This window comes from Sylvia atricapilla, chromosome 6 (genome assembly GCF_009819655.1).
Source record: "Sylvia atricapilla isolate bSylAtr1 chromosome 6, bSylAtr1.pri, whole genome shotgun sequence".
In the NCBI taxonomy this organism is placed as follows: Eukaryota; Metazoa; Chordata; class Aves; order Passeriformes; family Sylviidae; genus Sylvia; species Sylvia atricapilla.
Window position 1 is genome coordinate 60,681,400 of NC_089145.1, and position 18,313 is coordinate 60,699,712.

The 18,313-nt window shown below is 35.4% G+C and overlaps 1 protein-coding gene across 1 annotated transcript in view; it reads right to left on the minus strand.

Moving 5' to 3' along the window:
- AKAP6 (A-kinase anchoring protein 6) overlaps nt 1-18,313 on the minus strand; it is a 212,667-nt gene that overhangs the window by 36,077 nt on the left and 158,277 nt on the right. Inside the window, 2 exon segments of the mRNA XM_066322134.1 lie at nt 6,989-7,213; nt 10,698-10,844. Coding sequence (XP_066178231.1) covers nt 6,989-7,213; nt 10,698-10,844 — 372 coding nt within the window.

An 18,313-nucleotide genomic window follows, 5' to 3' on the forward strand; every position in this document is an offset into this window, starting at 1 on the left:
GAAACCAAAATTAGGTAACAGTCTGCTAGGTCAGTGGATCCATCAATTAAAGAAAAACCTCATTAGTAGGATCTAATGGATCCAGAGACACTATTCAATCAATAATCCACTAATATTGGATAGATTTGCACCTGCAAATGCAATGCTGTGACTCCTAAGGGGCAGTTACAAACAATCAAATAAATTGTCTAATCACATGCACAAAGTGAAATCACATGTACAAAGTGAAATCACTTGTACAAAGTGAACTTTGATGGAGACAGTGCAGCGAATTTTTGTTAACTGTCTTATATTCCCAGTCCATGCTGTACTTGTTTTTCTACATGTTACCAGCAACAAAGGTAAAGCTTTGAGGCCAACCAAATTACCAATCCTCTCTGTAAATTAGTGAGTGAGTCAGTCCTGGCTTATTTTTAGTGGAAATATTTCTTTCTCCTTTTGTCATCTTCTGCTTTCTTCTCATTTTCCTTTTCCAGGTTGATAGTAATAGAAGAGAATGATTCTGGTCTTGCAGTAAATAGGTCTTCAAGGCAACAGCAGAACGATAAGCAGTGTCATTTTCAAGGAGTCATTTGGATGAATTTAAAAAAAATCAATTATGTCTTCAATCATAATGAAAAAAAAAATAAGTGATAGAACTGAGAATGTTCTCTCAAAAGAAGCTATTTTTTACTTCTACACATATAAGTCTTCAAGAGGCCATGACTGAGAGGGGGAAATACAGGTCAAAGTCTGGAGATGTCGTTGATATGAAAGTCTTGGGAAAGGAACTCTAAGCCCTTTGTCACTATGAAGTTGCAAACCTTACTCTGTAATGGGCAGATTGAAACAGCTCTCCCTGTGAGCCAGTGTCTCCTGTGTTGCTCAAATTGAGTGAGACCTGAAGTCTCTCAAGCTACCCATGACAAGAGAATTAAAAATAGATCTCCCAGTACAGTAAGAAAGACAAGGACAAGGGCCTCAACTGCCTTTTCACCAATTCCAGTTAACAAGATGGTCAAATGAGCACCATACTGCACATCCAGGAGGACTGAAAGAGAGATTTGGGCTTAACCTTTTGGGAAAAGAAAAAAAACTCTAATTAGTGTAGGAGAATATTCTAAGTAAATCATTCTAAGTTGGAATTGCAATTGTCTCATCCCCAAGTCCCTCTGTCCTAATGATACTCCTGATGATTCCTTGGGTGGGATTCCTCTGAACTAATGGAGAATGTGGACCCTGAGCTAGTCATTCAGAAGAAGGCATTCTGAGGTACAGTGCCTCTTACTCCATAGCCTAAATTTGGGATTTATTTTTGTTTTGGATGCCCAAACCAGAATGGATTGACTGCATCCCAAAAGTATTTTCTGCCTTCTAATTGCTAGGAAAAAACCTCAGAGATCTCTGCTCTGTAGCTAATCTGTTTCAACACGGCTCTGCCCATGTGGTTTGTGGGGCAATCATCTTGGTTTATCAGAAACAACAGGACAGTACATAAAATTGACCTAGGAACCAAGCAACATATGAATTTGTAGCCTAATAATAGCCACTAGGTTATTCTCTGTCCACCAAAGCATTCAGTATATTGCTGTATCTGAGCTCAGTTCTTCCTATTTCTAGAGAATTCTTCATCCCACACCTCAGTCTTAGTACAGAGCTCTTCTGTCTCTTTATTTCTCCCAGCAAAGGGAGTAGTTGTGAGGAAAAAAGGGTTTAGAAAACTAGGTATTCTTCAAGATTAATTTTGATGTTTTAACAATGTAAAAAACCAGAGAATTTATGGTTCAGGATTCACAGCCAAAATGAGATGATGAAATGACAGCTGCTATCTCAGCAGAGTTTTTATTCTTAACTGGGAATTCCATGTAATATAAGGGTTGCCTTAAATAGGGAGAGCTTCCTGAAATGCAAAGTGAACTTTTTTCAGTGAGTAATAAGTATATCAAATCAAAATCTGAGATACATTAAATTTCTAAGTGTTCTGTGTTTTTGTGTATTTGCATATATACAGAGTATTGTGCATTGATATTTTAGTATATTAAATCAAATTAGAGATATAAGCATGTGTTGTATTAGGGCCAAAAGATATGTTTGTAAAGCTGCTTTACTATAAAGGTGTGGCTTTCTCATTTCAGTGGTCCACAGAAGTGCTCCTTTGGATGGTGGGTCATGGAAATTCAGTCTGAATTAGTTTCAAACCTTTTCAAAAGGCATCAGGCTACATTCAACTCTGGAATCCTACCTGGTTTTGTGAGATTTAGTACTGTACTCCTTCCTGTTTGCTAAATTTAATCCAAACAATATTTGGGTACATAATTCATTATCTGTGAAAAGTTTTAGGTCTCTGAAGTCACATTCCTTTTGAGAAGTTTATTAAAATTATTATAACCTTTATCTCCTTTCTTTCTTCCTCTTCTTTCTTTCTCTCTTTCTTTCTTTCTTTCTTTCTTACTTTCTTTCTTTTTTTTTTTTTTTTCTTTTTTTTTTTTTTTTTTTGGATATTGAAATCTGTAATTCTTTGATTGCAGTCTGCCAGAAACATATTCTAAAATCTGTAAAGGATCCAAAATGCAGTGGTAAAAGCAATTCCTGCCACTTGTAGGAACAGCCAGCATTTTCTTTAATTTCTGAGTCTACAGACCTTTATTCAACTTTAATTGTTTTACTTCATTTTGGCCATAATCTTAGATGCTCCCCAAACTCACTTGTGTTTTATTTGACTGAAGTATTTTAACTTATTTTTTTGTATTATGTACAGTGCTGACTCTTCCACAAACTTTTCAATAAATATAAAAATCATCATAAATCATCATAGTGCAATAAACACTACGATGTATTGGTAATATTGACCATTAATTACCAATGCAATCTGTATTATTTGATCAGAAAGTTCAGTCGCCTTAGGCATTGGAGAAATAAGAGATGCTGCTGAGAATTACTTTTTTTTAATGACACTACATCATCTGGTATGCTCAAGTCATAAATGTAGAGGAAGATGAAAACTTACAGCTCTGAGTGGGTCTAGTCACTAGAAATAGTTACAAGCATCACATAATTTACACTGTTTACAAGGCAAGCCAAAATGGCAGCAATAATCCAAGCTGTGGAATTCAATAAACCGTTGACTTTTAGAAATTTCAAATGAGAAGAAATTTTCAACATGTTCTGTATGATTAAGCAGTCTGATTTCTTAATGGATATATTGACTAAACTAAATGAAAATCACAAGCTTTCAAGGCTGCTGAAAACCGGGACTATTTTTGTTTAAAATCACAAATAAAGATTTAAGAGACAGGTATGACTCTATAGAGCACGTTGCTTATGCTTCAAATAAAACCAGATCAGAAATGACAGGAAATGCAACATTATTTTTTTGCCAAACGCAATTTAGCAGAAAATCTCTGCTAAAATCCTGTTCTGAAGAGGAAAATCTTGTTCCCCACCAAGTCTGGAGGAGAAAGAGAACAGGTTCCTTTATAAATCTTGCTACTGAGAACACTAGAGGCTTGCCCAGTTAAACATGATTGAGGAGGGATTCTTGAGACAGACAGCTACTCACAAGTCAAAGCTCATTCTCAAGTAGCTGGTCTGTGAGCCAAAGCCAAAACAATTTTTGAGGCTGATCATTTCTCTATATAAAGACTTAAAAGTCTTCAGTTTTACTGCAAGTGACAGAAATATATGACTAATTATTTAGGCTCCCTTGTTACTTTTGGAGGGCACTTTGCAGAGAAAAAAAACATGCTTTTTGAAGTCCCAGACACATAAAAGAAACATGGCAGACCACTTCTACTGACAAGCTAACAGGCACATAAAATTCTGGCTAGACCTTACTCAAATGAAACTTAGTAAAACTTTCATGAAAGAATGCAAACTCTTTTTATTGTTGCTTCTCATTCTTTGCAGATCCAAATCTCTCCTGACCCACAAAATAGCTGTACATTGTTAGTTTAGGAAGTCAGTTGTGCCAATTACTAGTCTCATTATATCTAGTATTCAGGGGCTAGAACTATGTGTTTACTTGAGGATCTCGTATTTCATTAAAAAAGTAAGATTCTGCTTCTTCCCCTCATTGTTTTCTGTGGAAAGCTAGAAAACATGAACTCAAGGGACTTAAAGAGGAATAAAAAGATGAATAAATAAAATAAACGTAGGTTTGTAGCTATGATGAGCTCAAGCATTTGAAGTATTTTTTATTTTCTTCGTCTATATTCTGTGTTGCAACAGAAGTAATAACAGGAGTCAGACACCCAGGCTTCCCTTTTTATAGTTCACCAACTTGTGTTCATTCTTCCTCCCTTCCTGAACAGAAGCTGTGGTTAGGCTGCACTTGACTTTCTGTGAAAGTCTTGAAAAGTGATTTTAATCTCCATGTATTTTATTTCCTTCATTTATAAAAAAGGGGATGATGATAATGCCTGCCTTAAATGTTTGGTGAGGGTTAGTTCAGTAATGGTTGTGCAGCATGTAGAGCTCCTTGGCTGGACAGTTCTACAGAAATTTTAAGTATTATTATTAGACAGGAGTATTCCAAAAGAAAATAATAAAAAGAACACTCAAATTTATATGGCATTATTTTCTACAAAAAAAGACTTTTCTTTTCAAAAAGAAAAATTCAAAATAGTTTCCTACTAGTGAATTTAGCAGCTACTCCTGTCACATCACCCTCATATTGGGTCCCAACTGCAAGTGAACTACACATTTGATTCATCCTCCAATTGCAAAATGGAAGGAAAACACCTCAAAAATGGAATAACTGTCTTTTTTCTAAGGCATAAGCGTAATTTAAAGCATAACATTACGGAACGAAAATCAACAGCATTGTTGAGTTTATTTTATTAAAAATGTTTCCCTGTGTACAGTGGCTGTGTGCACTGGGATGGTGCATCACAGTAAATTTCCATTAAGAAGCAATGATTCACTTCCCACAGTGAAAGCAGTAATAAGGTTAAACTCTTAAGTTAAGTGGAAAGTAAGTCAAACTAAACCCCAGCAGGTTTTTGACTAGTGGCATAGCTAATGTTTTTGAAAATGTTCCGAATGTTCTTTCTCAAATATATGTATTATACATTGCAGTATTGTTAATTATATCCATTTTCTCTTTTATACACTTTCCCAGGAGATCAGTGAAGAATAGAAAACTTACTTATAGTAGATTTCAGGTTTAATGAGACAAAGACGGTTCAATACCTATGACAAAATGATGCGTTCTCACCATATATGATAGGTAATTATTTTTTATACTATAATGGCTACCATTTTGAAAATAATTAATGTATTATTTGTGTACTTATTAGATAATCGGCCAAGTAAGGAAATACTATGGCTGCATCATGGTGGGTGATATACTGTTTAATATCTCTAGAGCTTTTGGCATGGTATTATGTCATATATGTATAAAAATATTTCATTAGAGAGATTTATGCGCAAAATATGAAATAATGGTATGGTATTTCTGTGTGTGTGTATATATGCATATATATATATGAGTATAAAAAATTAGATTTAAAAAAAGCTTGCTTGAAATTAGATTTTTAAATACATAGTTCTGCACTTAATGCCATCATTATCTACAGAAATAAAAATGTCCAGCATTGCCTATGGAAAAAATGCATCTATTGCTGTGAAGTTCTGCAGGTCTATCAACAGTCCTTCCTAATCACTTCCTTTGACATTTGTTGATAGATTAAAGAGAATGATCATGACTTTTTTTCCCCAATTAGAAGAAGACTGCAAATCATTAAAAAAAATAATATTGGTGTCATAAGAAAACTAAAAATTGCTTTCAAATGGACACATTCAGGAACCTGAAAACCACTGACTTTATCTACCTTGGCACACCCTTCTCACTAATCATCTTGATTGGAAAATGAAGGGTTAAAGAATGACTAAATGGGAAGAAAATAATCTTTCTGCTGTTGTTTTCTTGAATGCTTGCACAAAAGAAAAGTACATTTAGAAGTGCTGGCAAGGTGCACATTTAAGAAATTGTCCATCACCTCGAGAGTGCTGTTGCCCTAGACACCCTGGTGTACTAATGGAAGAGAAAAAAACCTCTTTACCTCTAAAACTCAACAATGACTTATGATTCCTTTCTTATTCATTGGTCAGAGATCACTTGCAGAGTAAAGTGACCTGTAATGATCACTCAGGTGAGGGTTTATTTAGAAACTATGAACAGAAGAAAATTGTACAATTCTACCAGGTGTGTTTGCTAAATTAGCCCTCTTTCCTGAGCGTTACCACTACTTATGGGGAATGGAACAAAACATGCAACCTCCACTAAGTCACTTGCAAAGCTTGACACTGGCCTTCGGTTGAAAGAGCTTATCATCTGAATAAAGCATTGTGACTACAGTCTTCTCCCTCCTTTCTATAAATCTTCAGGCTTAGGCTTAGGATGTGGCCTAGGTTAATGCAAATCTCATGGTGTATGTGTCTTTTCCACGTATCTAGTCACCACAACCTTGAATGTTTTCTCATGTATTCTAAATTTAGCTCACTGTAACAGTTACCTCAGATAGGCTGTTCTTGACTCATATGTGCAGAGATATAAGTTATTAAACTGATGATCACACAAGACATTAATTACCTTATGCAGAGAGTGAAATTCCGAGTGAAGCTTTTAGTGACAAAATTCAGCTGCTTTTTCTTTGCCCCTCCCCATTTCAGGGGGGGTTGGAAACAGATCATCTTTAGGGTCTCCTCCAACCCAACCAATTCTATGACTGTATGTTTTATAGTGAGGTAGAAGGAAAGAATACTATTGCTTTTATAATGTGGTGCAATTAGCCCTCTAAAGCCCTTTTGACCTTTTGCAAAAAACGTTTATAAAAGACATATTATTGTAACGACTCAATCAAATAAACATGAGTGAACACATAAATAAAGAAGAAAATATATAATTAAATGTATACATGCGTTGCATAATGTTATGTATAAGATAAATATTTTATCCCACCATAAAGAAGAGTTTCCCTACGAAAGCTACGATCGGTTTTTTTATTACCTTAAAATATTGCAGTTGTTTCTCAGCATTCATTGTTCCTTCATTTTCTTGTCTCAGGCAGGAATTGAAGATGAAAAGCTCTGTATCTCTCAGCCACCCTTTCAGCTCTTTGATCCTGACCTCCAGCTGCCTTACCAGGCTGCCGCTTTCAGGCGAGAGCAGGTCACGTGGACCTAACCCACTGTGCCCTACCATTGTGTCTTGGATCTTCTCTCCTAGGGTTTTCTAATGCATCAGATAAAAAAAACAACAAAAAAACAACAAAAAAACCCATAGATTATTATGTACCAAAACATATATAGGTTAACGTGCAACAAGAAGAATGTGTTAAATGGCTAGAGATGTGGATTTTTTAATAATTATGACTAATATTAATCAGTTTCACTCCTTGTTTCCTCGTTTCAATACATTTCAATTTTTGTACCCTTGTTTCTCACTTACGCTGTTCTCTCTGGGTCACTGACTTTACTAGAAGGATTATAAATCAGTGTTTACTAAGAGTAATTAAGGACAGAGGAGACAAAATGCTTCATAACTTTGTAAACTACTTACTCTACGGAATTTGTCTGTGGCTTTAGACACTTAAGGCCATAAGAGTTACTGGCAGCAACAGAAAATAGGACAATCACTGAGTTCACCAGACTCCCATCTAAGGTACCATTTAAATTTTTGGAGAAACACTGAGATATTTTTTGAGGTATTAACTGTTAGGTTATAATTTCCATACATGTAGCCCTGAGGCTGTATAGAGGAAGAGTTAGGTCACAAAACAGCTGGTTTGTTTTTAAAAGCGGATGAACTCATTCAGACCCCAAAAATCCTCACTGCTCCTGAACACAAGGACACTTTTTTTGGCAACCAAATTTGAATTTCAGTTCTCTGTGTTAAGCATCCACTTTAAGATAATGGACCAGAATAAACGTTCTCCTCTTATTGCTGATGAAACTAATTTACTCCAGCTTTTCAAAGTAGTATTTCTAATAACAGAATCACTGAATAACATTTTGATAGTGGACGCTGGGTGCTTAATGAGTATTCTGAAGAGGCCAGGGGATAGAAAGTTACCTTCTTTTTCAGCATTTTGAAAGGTAATCCTTTAACATCACGAGAGAGATGTGCTGTTGCCTGCTTCTTCTATGCCAAGCAGTATTTTATCTGACCTATAAGAGGCTGTCAGGCTGACACTTATTATAAGCACTAGATCTGTGTTGCTGATTGTAGGATATTGAATATACACTGACACTCACATCCAATAACCTTTTAAACTGATAATTAGTGGTGGTTAATTGTTGTAACATGAAAAATATAGTTTTATGTGATCCAGTATGTCTGTCTGTTGAAAGCACATGCTGTAGAAAGTTACTGGAATCTGATTTATAACAATGAAATTAGCTTCCCAAAATAAGCTTTAAAACACAAATAAAATTAGAGCAACACATACTAATCTGCTATGTGGCATTCTGTAAATCACATCTTTAGGAGATCATAACTGAAAAACACGCTTTCTTGGCAACACCCTTCTATTTTCATGGTGCAAATATTGATAATTTGAAGACCCTCAGTGGAATCCAGCACTAGCTATTGTTTTTATGCTGCAACAAAAGTAGCAGCAGGAGGTGAAATCAATGCCCTTGGAGGGTAGGGTCACAAAAAAGAATTTATTGCCACTTTTTTGTTCTGGAACAGTTTGCAATCATAAATTCTTCATAAACAGAATACTTCAGAGAATGGTCCGTCTTCATAAATATACGACAGAGGACATCAATTTCATTTAATTCACAATTTGTGTCAGCACAGCAGATGCCAATGCCTGCCTTGATAGGGTTGTTTAATATGCAATTGAGACAGAGTAATATTCAGCACAGGGGACAAAATTTCACAGATTAAACTGTACGCACCACTGACATTTCATTCTAATGTATTTCCATTCCACAGTGTTCACCTTAGATGAAAGTAATATTAAAAACCATATCCCTCTATTTTGCCATTGTTAGAAGTTAAAATCCTTGTCTTTAATTTTTTTCATGCCAATTAAAATGTAATCATGCCAATTAAAACAGTATGTCTAGTGCTGTTAGTTTCTGCAGAGGTTTTTATTAAATTAAACAAAACTCTATCAAACTCTACTTATTATTCATGAAACTGCATTTAGCAGAAAAACTGTAATAGCTGTATTTCATTTTTCTGTAAATGCTGAAATTAATGGCAAAATTTAATCTGGAGGTATATTTTGATTTTAACATACTGAGAAGCAAGGGGCTTCAAATTTTTTAAGACAGTTTTCCTAGATTTTAAGAATCATGATCTTATTTCATAGTTTTATATCCCACCAGCTTTAATCAGTACCACTGAATTAAGCTGATTAAATGCCCTGAAATTCATAAATGTAAGGCTTACGTCTGAAATTATTTTAAAAACAAAAGTTGGCATGATCAGGTGTAAATGATTGGGTTAAGTAAGTCCTTTTTTAATCAGTAAATTTATTAATGATCAAACAAGTTCAAAATGCTGATGATGATCAGCAGATTATGGTGATGCTGCAGATTGAAATTAAAAGTAGTAAGTTCACTGGTCAAATGGCAAATTCTAACATTTTCTAAAAATTTGCACATTTAGAGTGATTAGAGTGATTAGAACAACTCTGCTTAAGTGAAAAAAGCCCCACCTTCTGAAATGGCTATTACATTTCCACATAACCTAAAGTGAAACAACTCAGTATTTTAAATGCTGTTGGCAGGTTGCATGAATAGCTTACTCATAATATATTAGAAATATTTTTTTTAAACTAGGATAATAACATGCAAAATTATGCAATGTAACTGTATTGCTAATATCACACATCTATAATTAATCATTTAAAGTAATTTATAAATTTATCTTACCCTTGATTTGAAGTGAAGGCAATTAAGGAGAGAAGTGGATGGAAAAAATATATAGTTTGACCTCTCTCTCTCAGCTGTTTTACAACAATAGGACAACAGTGTCTCCTGCACAGTGCCATCACCAGTCTCTGGGTAACAGAATCCCCTATATTGCTGCTTTTTTTTTTTTTTTTTTTTTTTTTTTTTTTTGCCAGATTCTTGTATCTCACTCTTTGGCTGAGACCCAGCCCATCATAGCGTGAAATGAATTACATGAAACTTTTTTTGGCTTTTGTCAAAAGTGAGATGAATACAACAGCGTGAAACATCTCCTGGCTCTATTCTCAGCTTCAGGTATGCAGATTTGTACTGAATCTGTGTATTTGTTTTTGAGCCATCAGTGTGACCTGAAATATGCAGTGACAACCCCACTTTTCATCTTAAAGGTATAGTAAATAGTTAAACAGTAGATGTCTCTAACATGTACCTTCAGAATAAATTCTATTAACATTCACTCAAGCATGACAGTCAGTGTATATCAGATATACTGCATTATAGTTGACTTGGTGCATACCCGTAATACATGGCATATTTTACTTACATTTTTTATGTATTAAAGAACTAAAATTATTAAAGTCAGACAGGAGACAAGCACGGAATAAAGAAAATCAACAGAAGAGGAAAAGGCTATGGAGTTTTTATAATAGAATGAGTAGCTTGTTTGAAATGTACGTGGTGGATTGAAAGAGAGAGATATTTGTGCTCCAAATTAGAAATCAGACAGACAGTGTACTTCAACACACAAAAATGTACACATAACCCACAAACAGTAATAAAAATGCAAATACCCCAAGCAGCTCCCATTTTTCATTAATTGAATCCACTTTTTCAAGGAGATCGTTTGGTAGTAAAACACCACTTTTCTTCAGAGCTTCAACCTTACTAAGCAGTTCCATCTTTTTGGGGTGCCTGATTGACATTTCTACATTGTATCTCTAAAATGAAAAGAAATATATAATATTAGCTGCTGTAGAGAGTTTTCTCCATAAAAAAATAAACTTTAATTGTATGTACCCGGTTGTGATTATGCTCCATCTGACATCTTCTAATTTATTTTTTTTTTTAAGCACACAACCTTCTCAAAACATATCATAAGAGATTTGGGTACCAAGCACATAGACTTCTGGATGACACATCCATGCAGGCAGTTAGCAACTGATTACACACAGTAATATTCACTTTATCACAATATTTGCTTTTACAATAATATCCACTAACACTCTCCCATCTGAATGTCGATCTGCCTTTGTCTCATTCAGGTTAGTGGTATCTTATTTTTAAAACATGCTACTTCAGCAAGTAACACTGAGGTTCTTCATGGAAAACAAACCAAAATGAAACAAGAAAAAAACCCCAAGGAAATAATTTCACACTTATGTTTCCTCTAGAGTTTATTTATTCTCTCTCCCATTGTGGGTTGTGTGTCACACATGGGCCTGAAAATGTGAGAGTTTTACCTTCGAAAAAGAATAAGAAATAACTCCCCTAAAAGACAATACCAGTGACTTGATTTTTACTGCATCAACCAATAGGAACAGTGAACTGGCCCAAAAATAAGAACAGCCACAATTTTGATACAGTCCAATAGTTTCTTCCAGTTGAAAAAAACCCTTCTTTTTGTGCACTGTTATTTACTGTTTAAAAAACAAAACAAAACAAAAACACAAAAAACCAACCAAACAAAACCTTAAAAAACCAAATAAAACAGGTATAAAACTGGAAGCTTCCCTCAGAAATTCTTTCATAGGACTTTCTAAATATTTAGGTCTATATTATTTACATAGTCTACAAACATGTATTCTAATATAACAGACAAACTGGAAAATAAATACTTTTCTTAAAACTGTATCCTCCAAAAACCTGACTTAACTATTACATATAGTAGTTACTATAGTGATTAACTATGTTTTTGTAGTTAGTACAATAAATAAAAAAAAATTTAGCACACAGGCATCCACATATACATACCCGCCATACAGTTAAGCTAATTAAGTGTGAAAAGATTCATTGAAATGGAACTTCTGATATGGCCAAAAATGTGCCTTTTACTGAAAGAAGAGAGTTCAGCACATATACTTGCAAAGGTGTTTACAAAGACATACATAAATTATGCAAAGCTATTAGAAAATTGCTTCCTAAACATTAAGCTTTCTTATGCTTCAAATTCAGTCAAGAAAACTGCTATTGCAGCTCATACTGAAAATGTTAATAACTGCGTTAAACATAAAAAAATTAAACCAGAATTAGGAATGTTTAAAACATGGATGCCTTTGCCAGATCCAAGAGCATGCTCTGTAGGAAAACAAAGAAAAAATACAATTGCAGACAGCTTAAAGAAAATAATAAAGGTGTGAAATCACTGTTTCAGCTAACAGGTTCTCAGCATTTCCATGCATATGTTTGCATATTGTTAGTTTCATATTTTAATCTCTCATTTACACAACACATGCACATCATTTGTATTATGTAAACTTCAGCAAATATTAGTCATTTGTGGATCATAGAGCAAATGTTTTAAATGAGGTGATTTAAACCATTTCTCATTATTAATGAACACTGATCAGGTGCCTGCGTATCCAAAACTGCATGAATATGCATGGTAAAACCCACGGAATTGTTTATAAAGAACTTGCCTTTTGACACTCAGTGTGCTGTGGCTAAGGTTTGAGACTTCTTGTAGGCAAAACCTCCCAGGTTGGGCACTAGGGCTGGACCCACCAAGAGGCAACACCATTTTATTTGAGTGATGTGTTCAACAAGTATGATTCCTGGTCCTGTTTCATTGCCTTCGCGGCTAGAATGGCTGCTGGAGGAGATTACAATCTTCTTGATGTAATCTGATGTCTATTTAAAGATGATATAGCCAAAAAGGATTTGCATAATTATTTCCATAAGTACACGTAATATCAAAGGGAATGCAGAGCCCAATTTGCTAGGCACTGAAATCCAGGACGTGCGACTCCCTTTCTTTTGTCAAGTGAATTAATAGACTGAGGGAGTCCTCTAGCTGTGTGTCACTGGTGCAGGCACATCCAGCTACTGCTCATCACCTGCTCTGGGCTGGCACTTGCTGGGGATACTCCTGGGCACTGCAGGACTGATCATGGAATAAAACAAACGGCATGGTTCATAATTACAATGCTCTTGTTAACTTAGAAACTGAAGACAGTTCATTTAATTTTGGGCTAGATAAAATAATTCAGGGCTGCGTAATCCAGGTAGCCTGACAGATGTTATAAAAGGTTATTACATTAAAAACTAAATAAGCTAGGTTTTATGTACCTGCTGTCTTTGTCACCGTGTAGCCTACTGTATAAACAAGCATGATGAAAGAAAAGGCTGATTGATGGAAAATGCATTTTACAGTAAGAGTAAAAGATGAGAGATTTCAGTTGATTATCAGATGTATTGGTATATGACTGAGAGTCAGTCTTGTTTCACTCCTCGATATTTAACATGCAGTGTGTACTTTAAATTAAGGGAAGAGCTTAATGTACACGAGGTACAGTTTGAGAACCGATAGCGTGAGATGCTATTGCTAATGCTGTTTTTTAATCCATTAAACACCCACATTCTGAGCAGTTGCATGGAAAAATTAGCTCCCAGCTCTCTCAGTGCTGCACAACCCTAGTCTGGTAGGACTACTTAATCCTGTGGTGAGAAGATGATTTAATCTTCAGATTCATTCTTTCCTCAGCTTTAGGTGAGCAAAGGCTGTTCTATTGTGACAGTCTGGGGATGTTATGATATAGATTACTGTTCAATAGCCAAAAATGAGATTAAGGAAGTTAAGGTGACAGGCTTCTCGCAATGACCACAATAATAAATAAATGGGTAATATTTAATTTCCCACAACACCTGTCATGTAAACTGAGAAAAAAACCCCAAACAACAAAATTGCAAAATATTTACAGCATGATTATCTGGGTGCATGTGTGCCTGGTTTTGTGCTCCCAAGGACACTCAAAAGAAATCCAAAACACTGTTACGTAAGTTAAAGAATTTGGCCTTTTATTCCTTTTCTCAAGACGATCAATACTTCTGGGAGGACAAAGAAAGGAATTAAAATAAACACAGTACCATTTATTCATGAAGAAGTTTGGCAAAAATATTTAAGCCAAAAGAAGTTGAATTCCAAAACAAAGCAAGTGAAAACCTTACTTCTCTGATAAAAACATCCTAAGAAATCCAGGCAGACTGATTGAGACACATTTTTCGACACTCTACACCAAACCGTGCCTTTTTTTTCCTCTTTTCTTTTTTTCCCCCTAAAAAAAAATTATATAAAACATTTTTTTGTGTGAAAAATCACACCCGAAAATTCTGTCCAAATGGAGACTGGAACAATGCCTTGTAACAGTGTTAATTGTCACCATGGAAACCAGAAGAATAAGCCATTTTGAAACTGGTATAGAAGGCACACATTGAGCAACTCAAGCATTTTTCAGCCTCCCTCAGTGTTAAGGAACAAGATGCCTAGTCACTGAGAGGTCAGAGAAAGAAATCATCATGAAAGGTTCGTCGATGTGCACTGTCTGGTAAACAATAAAAAAAAATCTGTACACAGTTAACAACTCTGTAAGACTGAGCACTGCATCTTTCAGAAAGAGAAACACCACAAAAAGATGATCCCAAGATCAGCAGATTCCACCCCTGGAGCAAAACTTTAGGGCAATATTATGCGAAACCTTGTCCCTAAAGCTCCCTGGGAATTCTGCTGTTGTAATAAAACTTCAGAAGAGAGAGAAAAAAAAAAAAAAAAAAAAAAAAAAAAAAAAAAGGCCTGCATGATGGAATTCAAAATAATGCTCCAAAAGCACACAGAGAGATTAAGACATCCATTGTAAGACTTTTGTATGGTGCTTCTGTTGGTTATAGTGAAAAGAGACCAGACATACTGAACACACAGTGGAGCTATGGCTACGAAGTACAGAAGAATTAAGCCAATGAACTTGCTCTATTACTGGAATAAGGGTGTGCTATTTGTAGATGTTCTGCATTCCATCATTCACACGCTGAAAAAAGTATCTTCAGTCAGATGGCACTGTAGGATATGCAACTGAGATCAGAACCGAGTCACCTGTCACCTTAGTTTTACCTGAAGTGAAATCCTAAATTTTAAAAATTTGCCTTTTGGGGTGTTTTGACCGGCACACACCAATAAATACAGACATACACCCTCGGTGTCTGCATGTGCACAGTCAGCAATGGCTCACATTTGCAAAATCTACTGCAGGCATAAAATTGAGTAAACAATATTCTGCAAGCAAATTCACCAAATACGCAACATAAATACATACACGTATATATTGACACACACACATATATATAGTGTATATATGTATATATGCATATGTAGCAATATTTGTCCATCATCTCTTCACACACATTCTCATTTTGCTTTCTGGATAATGTTTGCACTCTTCATGCTAGGCTTCATGGTGGCCCCTTAGGAAGCCCATGCCTAATGCCATTCAGTGGTGAACAAAGACTCTTTTTATTCCAAAGTCCAGAGTCCAAAGCTCAGCTGTATACAAGCAAAGTGAAGGAATCTGCTAGAGGCCAGCCTACCCTTCACAATGGCTCTTAATGCTTCTACCTTTTTGGTACTGTCAGTGTGAAACATTTTAGAAACTGTCCAGAAGCTTGGTTATATTTCTAACATTGCCAATAGCACTAGAACCTCTGGACAACATTCAAGATCTGGGCAGTGTGATCTGTCTAGATGAAAAGCAGTTTCTGTTTCTCGCAAACTTCATATTTCTGTATTAGCAATTTATGGCAAATAATTGCAAAGAGGAATTATAAAGACTCCTACAATTGTCCTTGTAAATTAATAATAGGCTCACTTGATTGGGATAAATTTGCTGCTGAGCCTTTGGAAAAATTAAAAAGTGCAATGTCATTTAAAATTGCCAGAACTCACAGAGCAAATTACATCTGAGGTTAAGAATCAGTTTTTCCTCTTCTAGTTTATTCCATTTGCATGATCTGGAAATCATATTACATTGGCTATGTATTGTTAATTGGACATAGATTGCATTATCTTTGATATAAATCAAACTACAAATATTAAAATGAATTGCAAATTCTGTAATAGAAGATCATAAAACAATCTTTTTTAAGTATCTCCCATTAATAATTTAATTCCAATTATATCACTCGGAAAACTCAAAAAGGAGAGTGCTAACTTATTTCCATTTGCCTTTTTCCCCTACAAATAAGCACAACAGCACAATATGTTTTTGTGTGAGAGTGCATGTGCATATGGGTGCATGCCTATAAAACAAAACAAATCTTAGCACTTTTGTCTTAAACCCCTACAGACACCTCAGGATTTTTTGTTTCAGAAACCAGCAAATGCAGATTGCATGTCTGCTATGCAGTTCCTTCTGTGGCAGCTTGAGAAATAAACACATTGAAAGAAATATCAAGCAACTTTATGAACTGAATTTTGCCTGCATTAAAAAAATTATGCAGTTGGTATTCATTGTTCTGCTTTTTTTTTTTTTTTTTCTCTCAGAAAAGTGATCCCAACACTTTAAATTTTACTATATATGTAATATCTTTTTGAAGACTTTGTGCGCCCTTTAATGAATTTATATTAAATATTTAATACTGTTTAGGGCATATCCACTACTACCAAAAACAGTTATATTCCCAGCAGTCCCACTGTTTCAGGCAGAGGGCTTGATTGATCCTCCTAGCCTGAATTGAGTAGAATGAAAAGAAGCAGTTGGAAAATAGCTGCAATCATTTAATGCAGATGACCTCTGACAGGCTCACAGCTCTTCTATCTGAACAGAAATTTGCATGGGGTCTCTGTGCAGAGGAACAATGTAACCTAAATGGTAGACAATCTTTATTCTAATGAAGTGGGTGTCAAGGTCAATGTAAAACTGCAATGATAAATGGTGCACCACTAGGCAAGAGAAGTTGCATAGGCATTGTAGTGCTTTCACATTAATTGAAGGCTGAAATGCACCGAGTGAAAGCACAAGACTCTCTTTTCACCATAATGTGTTAATGCACAAATGTTTAAATGTTTTATTCAAGCCCCTAGCCTGTTGGCACAAATCTTATTGCAAACAAAAATACAATAGTTGGCCAATAACCAGAAAAATAGAACTTTTTATTAGCTTCCCTTATTTCTTGAATCCCTAACAACTTCCACAATCTACTCAGAGCACCAAAAGAATAACAAGTCTCCAGACACCTAATGCAATTCCCATGATCCTTTTTCTATTTAGGATATCTGTCTTTAATTAGTTCCAAACAAGCAAGCCTTTAGACAACTCTTCATTAGATACCATTCCCAATGAACTAACTGCCAGAAGAAAAGTCATGCTTCAATATTATTATTTCCTAGATTCCAAGTTTTCTTTTAGTATATAGTTAACATCTCCAGGTGCCTTTTGTTCTCGCAAAGAATTAGACCAGTAAAACTGGGTTTTGTAATGCAAAGAGTTGTGTGCCTGGAGTGGGGACTAAACTACAATCTGTTATTGTGGCTTTGTCAAAACTGCAATACAACTATAATTATAGTACTTCATCAGTCGATCAAGCAATTTGTGGAAGGCAGTACATTTTGTCTTATAAAAATGAGGAGGACAGTAAGCTGCTTTTTAAAATCCTGAGCTGCTTAAGCTTGTTAAGGGTATATTGTTTGCTAATACACTCATTAGCAGCCAGGCATTTTAACTTCATCAATTAAACAGGAAATGGTGTTGCGCCATTAGTTTCACGAAATGCTAAAAATCAGATAGAAGTCTACGGTTAAGAATTTTTACAAAATTTGTATTTTAACCTGCAGACTGCATGATGCATTTCAAAGCACTTTTTATGCAGCGCCAAATACGTGGGGACTGTGTGGGTCTGTCTGTCTGTGCACGAACGTAGGTGGTGAAAGCCCTGCAGATAGTTGTGAAGCTAATTTTATATATATATATATATATGTATCTACACACACATACACCCACTGAAATTTTCCCAAGGGCCCTAAGGATTGCTGCTGCAGCACGACGTCATTTCTTGACACCGATGAACATTTACTCATGTGAGTAATCCCAAGGATGACAGAAGTTTATTCCTGTGAACAGCTAACAGCTCTCCTGGATGCCTAACAGGTTCACAGTAAGGATGACAATTTTTGAGTATTTATCAGCCTTTGTGGTTTTAGGCTCTTCTGTGCAAATGGGTATTAACAATATGATTAGAGATATTAGACAAGGAGCTATAGTTTATTATTAAAGAGGATCTGCAGCGCTTTCAGTTCCTGGGGACCTGTGAGTGGCACGTACTATACAATGCCATTTCTATTTTACAACTCGCCTGAGCAAGGGAATTTTCCATATGGAAATCAGTCTTCAGGATATTGCAATTCAGAGAATAAACTCCAGTGGGT